The 9,629-nt window shown below is 38.9% G+C and overlaps 1 protein-coding gene across 9 annotated transcripts in view; it reads right to left on the bottom strand.

Moving 5' to 3' along the window:
• Window positions 1-255: 255 nt before the first annotated feature.
• The window catches only part of hace1 (HECT domain and ankyrin repeat containing E3 ubiquitin protein ligase 1), a 33,930-nt gene continuing 24,556 nt past the window's right edge, over window positions 256-9,629 (bottom strand). For 6 of the 9 annotated variants that reach the window (XM_034528525.1, XM_034528527.1, XM_034528526.1 and 3 more), the window contains 5 exons: window positions 8,659-8,790; window positions 7,642-7,740; window positions 3,369-3,439; window positions 3,165-3,278; window positions 256-2,339 (listed from right to left, as the gene is read on the bottom strand). In XM_034528525.1, the coding sequence (XP_034384416.1) occupies window positions 2,237-2,339; window positions 3,165-3,278; window positions 3,369-3,439; window positions 7,642-7,740; window positions 8,659-8,790 (519 nt within the window). In that variant the 3' untranslated portion in view covers window positions 256-2,236. Of the gene's footprint in view, window positions 2,340-3,164; window positions 3,279-3,368; window positions 3,440-5,629; window positions 5,953-6,937; window positions 7,193-7,641; window positions 7,741-8,658; window positions 8,791-9,629 lie in introns of those variants that run through there. The other 3 variants (XR_004609077.1, XM_034528529.1, XM_034528530.1) reach the window with 3 other exon arrangements.

Here is a 9,629-nt window from a genome sequence, read left to right as displayed (position 1 = left end):
GGAGACCATACTGGTCTGACACTAGAACGGAGGTTGCAGCCAGTTTAATGCGCTGTGAGGCCAGAGCTGCAGCAGATGCTGGACTCAATAAATGCTGGTTAAGGGCCATTTAGCACCAGTAGACCTTCTGCTCTAAACTGGTGACCCAGCACAGCACTCACATGCCGCTCGACCAGAGGGCTGCACACCTTCTACCTTCTCTTCACTCACACATGAGCCATGTCTTCCTCTGCAGCCGGCTGGCAACATCACCAGGATTGTCAAAATTACTTTTATTGGATAAAATCTCAAAGCACAACATATTTGAATATGCATAATTTGATAATGTAGACATTTACATAAATATCTATAAAGGATCCATTTTCAATAAACATTAACAGCCGTTTACAAAATCATTTCAGGTAAAATCCTCAAAACAACACTGATAGATAATATGAAATATTAAGTCAACATGTACACTCCCTTTACAAATGAAAGAAGGAAAACGTCATGGCCCTTCTCTTAAGAAGAATAAAAACACAGCATATTCAGCATATTTTTGTCAGCAAAAATACAAATTAAAGAAGGTATTGAAAAGGATTTCAGGTTTTGTCTTTTGGCACTGCAAGCCAACACTTAACGTGTAGATATATTGTATTGTTCCTCACGAAAGTCTACTAAACTAGAACAAATAGATATGACAGCAAAATACTCAGTTCAAAGTTAAAAAATAATTTTACATCGTAAACCACAAGCATTTGAGGGGCGTGATGATACAGTAAGTTCAATAATACAGCTTTGCCTCCTCAAACATGTTCCATCATAGTGGGATGAGTCCAGTTTACATACAGTACAGTACATTCAACTCCAAAAGAAATGAAAACAATTTTTGCAAACAAATCCATGAAAAAATTATCCTTGTTGTGGATTCTAATTTGTGCACTTATTAAAAAAATAAGAAAGAAACACTTTTCCCTGCAATGACAGCACCCCCTATATTGGTAGAACGCCAGTGTTCATAATTTTGTATTATTTTAAACATTATTTTCTATCTATTAGATTGGTCAAATATATATATATATTTCAGAAATACTAAGGTCATGAATCCATTATCACCACCACCCCAACTCCTACAACGAGTATTTGATTTATACAGTTAACTGGTCATTTAAACCCTTCAGTAGGTGGTGAAATACTGTATATTTTTAGGTTAAAAAAAAAAAGTAGCTACATTTGAATATATTCAGAGTAGAAATACTAAAACCAACCTAATTAATAATAAAAATGAGAATAATTATTGTTAATTATTTGTCAACATGTGTACTTTTGATCTGGGTCAGGGCCCCATAGTTCCAATGATGGTTTGAATACTACAACAGTTTCTTCTTTCAGCATATATAAAGGCAGCTACACATCCCTGCAGCCTGAAACCAGATGGATGTAGGCCTATGACTATCACGCATCACTTTCATACATATTGATTTTACTGTATTTTGTAAGTTTGGCTCATTTTCTTAAACAAAGTAAGAGATGTTGGTTTCTTGCCATATGGGATAAAAAAATCAAGGTATCATATTGGCACCGTGGCATCTTAAACCTCTGATAATAGCCAGCCCTGATGGGAAGGGCTTTTAGTAGTAGACATAAGATAGCAGCCCAAAAGACAATGACTTTTTTTTTTATATGGAGATGACAAAAGAAAATCTCAAAACCAAGTAAAAATGAAATGTTTTTGTTCTATCATACCAGTTTGCTGGTATGTGGGCCTGATTATGGCCTATTAAAGACAGCAGTGATTTGGATATGATCGCAATGATTGATTCCATGTTAGAAACTAATCAATTCTACACTGGTTCCATATGGGAAGGTCCTTAAACCAAATCCATATTTAACATTCAGTAAGCATGCATGAATATATCGTATTGTGAGTATTGTATTTAAGTAGAGGATTCATGGTATAAATTATGTTTTTAAATTATGTTTTACATGTTCAAATTTAGAAGATATTCAATTGTTATTTGCATAAATTACCAGATACCAACTTCAATGAAAAGAAGAGAAGTTGTGTCACCGGTATGAAGATCCAGAACCTGTGGTTTCCATTCAGTCCTTTGAGGCTCTGCAGCAGCTCATTCATAACAATCTGGACTTCCCTTTTCTTTGTCCAGCAAAAGCAGCGCCTGGCTACAAAAAGTGTGTCTGAGAAGGAGGGAGTGTTGCATGAGTCTGCAAACCCTCACAGCAGCAGGGACTGATGCTACGCCATGGTGTAACCATAGCTCCCACAATGCAGCGCGACCAGCAGCCGGTCTCTCAGGACCTCTTGGCTTGGGTATTCTGGGAGTTTCAGCATGTTGATACTGTGGAGGAAAAAACTAAAAGAATCATCCGCTGTGGTCATGACGACTCATCGAGCTGGCGGAGGAGTTCTTATGTCTCACGCCTGTCCAAGAGAAAGACCTGCTGCAATATGAATTACCTGTTGCCCATTCTGCCATAAAGAGACCTCTCCCTGTTTTCAAACAGTCATCAGTGTAGAGAACACCACAACCAAAGAGACACACTGCCCTCTAGTGCTTAAGGTGTGTAGAGTGACTTGTACAGGGTCTGTATTTATTCATTTTTTAAGTTGATTATCACAATGCATCACTGCAGTCCTTTGAATTTAAGAACAGGAAACAGCTAGTGCTGTTTCCTGTTCTTAAACTCAACGGTTGAAAGATTCTTGCTGGCAAACAATTGTATATAAGGGAAAATGTAACAATATATAATATAGTATATTTATATAAAAAAATACTTTAATAATAATAATAATAAATGTATCTTGTTTTTTCATCAAGATTTTAACAGTTATGGTAAAGAACCTTCTTGGGAAATTAAATAACTTATTTGAAATAATTGTCTAATATGCCAATAATATGTGTAAAATATGCAGTACCTAAGGTATCTATGGGGAACAATGGCTCACTTCAATGGTAGTCAGGAAAAGGCAAAATAAAAAGGCCAACAGGTGGTTCCTGTGGCCGAGACTGAGACATACGAGTCACAACACCCACCATGACAGACCATGACAAGGCAAGGATAACAGAATACATGTTTTAAAAAGGACTCAAGACCAAGAGCAGATCCTACATGCTTGAATATGATTATGTCAATCGAAAGAGACAGAGAGGAAAAGTCATTACCAGGTACTAGAGGTAGGCAGTAGGTTAGAGCTGAATGGCACAGCAGAAACAGTGAACTTCTGTAAACCACTGCCACCCATCAGGAAGGCAAAGCCACCATGCGGAACCCTGGAACTGATAAAGAAGGAAACTTTTTTACTAATTCATAGACATTTACAATTTTTTTCTATTTCAAAAGCTTTAGTGGAAACCAGACAGACAAACCTTCCAGTGACAAACTGAAGCAGAAGAACACGTTCCTCCTGGGACAGACTGTTCACCACCTTCCAGAACCACTGCAGAACAAATGTCGAGCGGTTAACAGAATTAGGTGAGGTGGTTCGGTTTGTCTACAAAGAAGTTGTTGCGGTGCAATTCAGAATTCACGGTTATTATTCTAATTTCTTCGGGTTTAAACATGTATTTTGATGTTGTCAATTATGTATTTATTATGTTTGCATGCTGCAAAAGCCAAGTCTGCTCTGATTGATTAACAGGCAGCCACTGACCAATCAGTTCAATTCCCAAAATTACAAAGGGCTTTACAATCTGTACACATACGACATCCTCTGTCCCGGGACCTCACATCAGAACGGGACAAACTCCCCCCAAAAAACATTAACAGGGATAAAAGTTTTTTTTTTTAAACGCAAGAAACCTTCAGGAGAGCAACAGAGGAGGATCCCTCTCCCCGGATGGACAGAAGCAATAGATGTTATGTGTAAAAATGAACAGCACAACAGTTACAACACATTCAATCACCATCTCCATAGCTTCAATTCAATTCAATTTATTTTAATATAGCCCAAAATCACAAATTTGCCTCAGAGGGCTTTACGATCTGTACACATATGACAACCCTGTCCCAGGACCTCACGTCAGTATAGGAACTGCCCACACCCCCACCCAAAAAAGCAACTAAACCCCTTCACTGGTTGCACTGATAATTGTTTCAGGCGAATGCTGACAACCAGAGATCTGATTGTTCTCTGGAGGCTTGTTTGGAGACACAAGTCCACTTAGCCGCATTCTGAATGGAGGTTGTTGATGTTGAAAACAGAGAGAAACAATTTCATCTATCTTTAATAAAGTTTCTAAATATGCCTATTTGTTAGAAATAAATACATATGGGATTCAAGATCCTGTTTTGGCCTGCAGACCATTTTGTTATTTTACTGGTTTCCAACACAACAAAGCTGCTGTTTAACAAATGTAATTGTGGTGCTACAAATTAATGAAGCAAATGTTTATGTTGAGGCGATCACGTAGGAATAATAAGTTTAAAGATCCTACATCAGGCCACGGTGGAGTTCCAGAGCAAAAATGCAGAACTCCACCGGAACACAGGACCGAATGGTCTCAAGCAGACCTACATGGTCCCCAGCCGCCTCCTGTTTCTCAGAGCTGACTGGCTGTTTTTACGTTTAAAAAGGGCTGTTTTCAACATCAACAACCACCGTTCAAAACGTAATGCAAATCAGATATGATAAGACTTTGTAATGAAAAACGAAGCCATTCCCGAGGAGAGTAACAACAACAACAACAACCACAGTCGCATTTGGCTGAAGATCACCTGTTGATCGGGTCACTTGATAAACAGAAACATAGGACCTCAGCTGTGTGCCTACATGGAGGTTTAGCAGCACTTTTACCAGGAATTCAAAGATTGTAATCCAAAACTAAAACACGTTACAGCAGGAACGTGACCCGCCGCCAAGATTACACGTTCTTTGGCCTCTTTTCTTTCTCCAGTAAATAATGCTTTTTATATCTGTCACTTCAGCTGAGTATCTACATTACATGCACCTCATGTTTTTTGTTTCCAGATACCTTTATGAGAAATTAGAGCCCAGTGAAGAAGAAAGCATCTGATGTGAGGAGATATTGTATCTTTTTACAACCACCTGAGATACAGCGCTAACATGTTAGAATGAATAAACGTTTCAGACAGGTAATGCCATATTCATGCTATGAAATGTAGATTATGTTTGTTAATTTTTTACAGTATTATATCATGGTATTACAAAGTTGAAAGGCATATTCCAGTCAAAACATTAGTCTACCAATGTTCACACTATTGGCAATGTAAGGGAACATGTATACTATAGAATTACATGTGTTTTGAGAGAAATTGCCTTACGCCATATTGTAAGTGTAATGAGATTCATTCAGTTAGCAGTAACAAAATGGGAATTACATTACACTTAAATTAATTTACATCTTTGAAGAAACCGAACACTGACAAACTTGTACTTGTATCTCAGACAGTATGTGGTGTTCTTTTGTCAGGGTAAAGACGGATTTGCAAATGAAACCGCCTGAACCGGTACCGGTATATCAAACACTTTTAAAATGAGAGAGAGAATAATGTAAAAAGTATATTGTCATCTGGTCACTCTAATAAAGACTATGTACAGACAAGTATGTTGTGTTGCTTACACACTTGCGTATTTAGTACCTGGATTTAAAAATGACAAAAACCCTCCTTAAAAATAAAGCTCTTTATTTATAGACACTGAAATATACATTAGGTATACATAATGCTAAAAGTTGCAAAGCCATTCAATTAAATTCATTTTGTAGAGCGCTTTACAATCTGTACACATACGCCATAACTTGGATGTAAACTGTCCAGATCATGAGCTCCATTAGTAAAGGGTTTCTGAAGTTGTGTAGCATGCTGATGGAGCTCTCAGGTCAGAGTTCATCCTGGCTCAACTTCTCCGCTGATGGTTTCTTATACTGTGAGGAGAGTCTTCTGGCTTCACGAGCACATTCTCAGAGAGGAGCATCAGGTAACTCAGATCACCTGTAAAACATGGCAGATTCACTGTTACATTATACTGGTGTGCAATAACATCATGGTGTATGACAGCAGGAAAGTTATAGTTTACTACAACATCATCATCTCACATGGGTAGTTATGGCAACAGCTACAAACAGTGCAGCACTGAAGTTCAGCACTACAATGACTATTTTAGGCATCTGCCATTAAACTGCTGCTTAATTAAGTTGAGACCAATAAAATACCCAAATGGTCTTCAGGTCGACGCAGACAGTGTGATCACAAAGTGATCTGGCTGCCTCCTGTTTTTAAAAGATCACTCGCTGTATGTGTTGTTTTATGATGATAATACGGTGATAAGGGCACACTGAATTAGTCTCCAGTTGATCTTTTATTCTCTCACGATGGTGGTGTGAGTTTGAATCCTGCATGTTTTCTTTAACGTTGACAAGAGCTGAATAGTTCTCACAGGCAGGAAAGTTTGCTCTTCCTGTTTTCAACATCAACAACTGTTGTTCAAAATGAGTGGACAGGTGTCTTCAAACAAGCCCCCAAAGACAAATCTGATGTTTTGTCATTGCGATGAAAAAGTATACAAGGAGGCATTCACGAGGACGGCTGTATTCTGTATTCAACAGATGTGGTAACTATGACAACCAGACAAAGTGGCCAGTTAACAGGGTTGCTTGATAAAGGAAAACAGCGCTGTGGCTCACGTAGCAGCCGGGCCTTCCAATAAACCAAGCTAGCTTAGCTGCTTTACAGTACTCACTTTCACTAAAAGCAGCAAGGAAAACAACAGTTAGCCACATCCAATCTACTGCTGTCGTTATTTAACTGGCTTCATATGAGACTTAATGGCCACACAGTCTCTCTCTGTATTACCTAAGGTTACTATATTACCCCAGCCTGTGAACCTACAATGGAAGATAGCTGCATTGGCATGCTAATGGTAACTTTCTGCTAAATACACAGTATCTAAAATAACATGAAAATGACAAAAACTTACAGCTCTAAGTTTAAAGTTGGGTCACAGACAGCCGGTCCAGATCCGTCCAGAGCTTCAGTTTGAGGTGAATCCTGCTGTGTAACGTAACTGAAATAGTTTTTCCTGGTGGATGGTTCCACTGTTCCACCAGGGACCCACATGGCATACGGCACCAAAAGTTGACAATTCATGAGCCTTTTGCTCGGTCATTTTTTCACAGGTTTTCAGAAAGATGTAGCAGGAAAGAAGGGAGATCTTTTCTGACACTCTGGGGCTCTGTAGACACATTTATGAGAAAGTGCATTTTGCATAATAGGTGACCTTTAAATATGCAAAGCTTGATCTATAAAGCTGTGTAAACTCTGTCATGCTAATGTCATATATAGTGGTGAATATTGAACGCATTATATGCAGAGGAGAGAGAGCAGGCGACCTGATGTTTTACCTACTGTCAGACTCTGGGAAAATTTTCTGAAACATATTGCATCCCTTTTGGCATAAGAAATTCTGATCGCTGTTCTTTCTGCTCTGACATCTAAAAGGTTTATGATACCCACTCATCGCTCTGGAAATGTTATTTTCCTTGAATTTTTTTTCAAAGGAATCCATAAATGCAATAAGATAACAATCTGCGTCTACGGTTTGGATACCATAACTGGTAAACATCATCGGCACCCAGATGATTCAAGTGAGACATAAATGTGTAGTTATGGAGTCAGTCCCACCTGGATGACTGGCTCCCGAGGGTCATAGCCACTGGTGTACTCAGTGTTCCTGCACCAATCCTGCACATCAATCTCTGGCATGCCTGACAACAAGAGCTCCTGCAAACATAGCATGAACATAAACACGTTCAAATTAGTCAGAGCATAAATCCCAGTTTTGTAGCTAATCAACCAATTCTGTACACCTCTGATATGAAGAATATGAGGCAGAAACAACGGTCTTAAGATAGCCCTTGAGCTACATTGATTCTTAGGGATTCTGCTCTCATTCCAATATCCAAAGCTCCACTTTGTAATGCTTCTGCCAACAAGGAGTATTGAAACCAGCGCTTTAGTTTAAAAAGGTGCAACATGTGAAATTCAGAGCATTAAAATGAAGACGTCGCAGAGTAATGTTCCACTTACTCTTACGTTGTAGTTTGAGCTTCTCTGTGATTTGCTTACCGAGCACATTATAGCATGTGAGTCCCAATGTGTGCCCCATTGGCTAGCTAATGGCCACCACTCTGCACTGATAGAGTTCTTGTTATGTTTATAGCCGTTTGGAGGCAATTCCTCATTGATAGGCTCTGAATTTGTTCAGCTCCTTTAAAAAGTATATATTAAATTTGGCGGTGCTGACAGCAGCTGATTAGAGTGAAACAGCTATGCTGTGAAAAAACAAAGCAGGCTGTTCACTTGTTGGCTGCCCTGCAATGACGAAATGGCCGAAGCATGTCCAACAAAACCAAGGTGAGATAATCATCATGCTACACTATTGATCCTTGCACAATTGAAATTGCTGACACTAGCAGACAAGAAAAACCTTTAATACAGTTGGAGGAGAGGGATGGACTTCAAGGTGACTCCCACTCCCCCAACTAGACGCCTGTCCGGACGTGGCTAATCAATCCCTGCATCTGGGCCAAGCGGGCAGGCAGGGGAACAAGGAGAATGGCAACGGAGAAAACGATGGATGAGAGAGGGAGGAGGAAGAAACGCAGGAGAAGACAGGAAGATTGGAGCAGGATGACTAACCAATTCATATTCGTCAAAAAGCTGGACGAGCGAGGGAAGGATGAAGGTGTGGAATCCTTGCAGGAAGGCATTAATCTGAGGCTGGATGGCTCGCGTCATCCTCAGCTCCGTCACCAGCTGGACATACTCGGCCTGAGAAGGGACACACACACACAAATATATATATATATATATATATATATATATATATATATATATATATATATATATATATATATATGAGCTCTGTCTCTTTCTCTTGTCTATCGGCTCCTGTTGGACTGTAACCTGCTTTACAAGACAGTGCCGTCTGCAGGAATACTGCAGTACTGCACTCTCTAATTGGGACTCTTCCTGGCAATTAGCTGGAAGAGAGAGATCAATAGGAGACCAAGTATGGATGAATATACTAGAAGGGACCAAGTCATAAACATCATACATGTAGAAACCTGTCCAAATACTCAAACCTAGAAGTAGAAACCAATATATTCTGTGTATGTCACATCTTATAAATGGTTTCAAATCTTGGCTGCCACACATTTTCAATCAAAACAGATTTATACAAATTTGACCGAGCCCAGTATTGTAAGTAAGATATATTAGGAAATATTTCGTGGTCTGGTTACAATTGACCTTCTGCGAAATACTCAACCCTACTGGCCTTTTTAAATGGATAATTTTTACATTTTGGGCTTTTAGATTAAATTGACATGCATGTTAGGTCAATATGAAGTCAGGCTGGCTCTACCTACAGATACTGGAATCCACCTCCGATGCTCACAAAATAGTTTGTTTGCTGTCATTAGTTTAATCCATACAAAAAAATGAAGTGTGAAAATTTAATTTGTGGTTTTACTTAAGGAAACCAGTGGAGAAATGTAACGTATCTTATTTTGTACAATATGTGATTTTATAGATGAATAATAGAAATAACATCCATAGCCAATTCTAGCAATTGCATTCAGGCCATCCATAACATTAAGGAACTTTAT

This window comes from Cyclopterus lumpus, chromosome 25 (genome assembly GCF_009769545.1).
Source record: "Cyclopterus lumpus isolate fCycLum1 chromosome 25, fCycLum1.pri, whole genome shotgun sequence".
Lineage (NCBI taxonomy): Eukaryota > Metazoa > Chordata > Actinopteri > Perciformes > Cyclopteridae > Cyclopterus > Cyclopterus lumpus.
Note: the sequence above shows the minus strand (reverse complement) of the source record. Positions and strands in the feature narration are given on the sequence as shown.